At 38.9% G+C, this 997-nt stretch overlaps 1 protein-coding gene across 1 annotated transcript in view; it reads left to right on the forward strand.

Annotated features, from left to right (window-relative positions):
• LOC107638358 (protein CLT1, chloroplastic) overlaps window positions 738-997 on the forward strand; it is a 9,746-nt gene continuing 9,486 nt past the window's right edge. Inside the window, exon 1 of the mRNA XM_016341595.2 lies at window positions 738-991. Coding sequence (XP_016197081.2) covers window positions 738-991 — 254 coding nt within the window. The remainder of the gene's footprint in view (window positions 992-997) is intronic.

Genomic DNA, 997 nt, shown 5'->3' on the forward strand with positions numbered 1-997 from the left:
CAAATTTTATTTAAATTACTAAAAAAGATAAATAAATAGTATTTAATAAATTTTACATAATTTATTTTTTATTTTAAAAAATAAATTAGGCAATTTAGACCATAAAATTTTTTGTAACAAAAGTAAAAAGTAATATTGAATTATGTTAGTAGAATTAAATTAAAATAGGAAAGAAATTAGGCATTATAGATATGATATATTTTACGCCATCGAACTCATGGAAGACAGTGGGCGTGGCCAAGGAGACAGTTGGTAAGCCTCGTTTACTAAAAAAGATAAATAAATAGTATTTAATAAATTTTACATAATTTATTTTTTATTTTAAAAAATAAATTAGGCAATTTAGACCATAAAATTTTTTGTAACCGACTGCAAAAGTAATATTGAATTATGTTAGTAGAATTAAATTAAAATAGGAAAGAAATTAGGCATTATAGATATGATATATTTTACGCCATCGAACTCATGGAAGACAGTGGGCGTGGCCAAGGAGACAGTTGGTAAAATCCGAGCCTCGTTTGTGACATTCATATACTCTCCAGACTCTAGTCTCCACTTTCCATTCCTTTGCGGCTTTGCTTCGCTTCGATTCGATTCGATTCTCTTGCACCCTCTCTCCTCTCTGTTTCTCTTTCGTAGCAATGTGAAATGTGAAAACACACCATTCAACACAAGTCAATTAACTTCTCTCTCTCTCTCTCTCTCTCTCTCTCTCTCTTAATTTTCAACTCCGTTTCATGACGTCACTCTGCCTGAAGATTCTCCCCGGCGGCGCCACCTCATCTGCCGGTGACGTCCGGTTCTGGCAACGGAGGAGGCTTTCTGCGATTTGCGGGGTCCCCTACGTGCACTCATCGCCGGGGAGGCCAGGGATCGTGCTGCGACAGCCGAGGCAGTGGCGGAGATGGGAGGCCGAGAAGGCGATTCAGAGCGGCGCGTCTGAGTGCTCCCGCGTTGAAAGCTCAGACGGCGAGAAGGCTGGCCCGATGTCGTCATA

This window comes from Arachis ipaensis, chromosome B04 (genome assembly GCF_000816755.2).
Source record: "Arachis ipaensis cultivar K30076 chromosome B04, Araip1.1, whole genome shotgun sequence".
In the NCBI taxonomy this organism is placed as follows: Eukaryota; Viridiplantae; Streptophyta; class Magnoliopsida; order Fabales; family Fabaceae; genus Arachis; species Arachis ipaensis.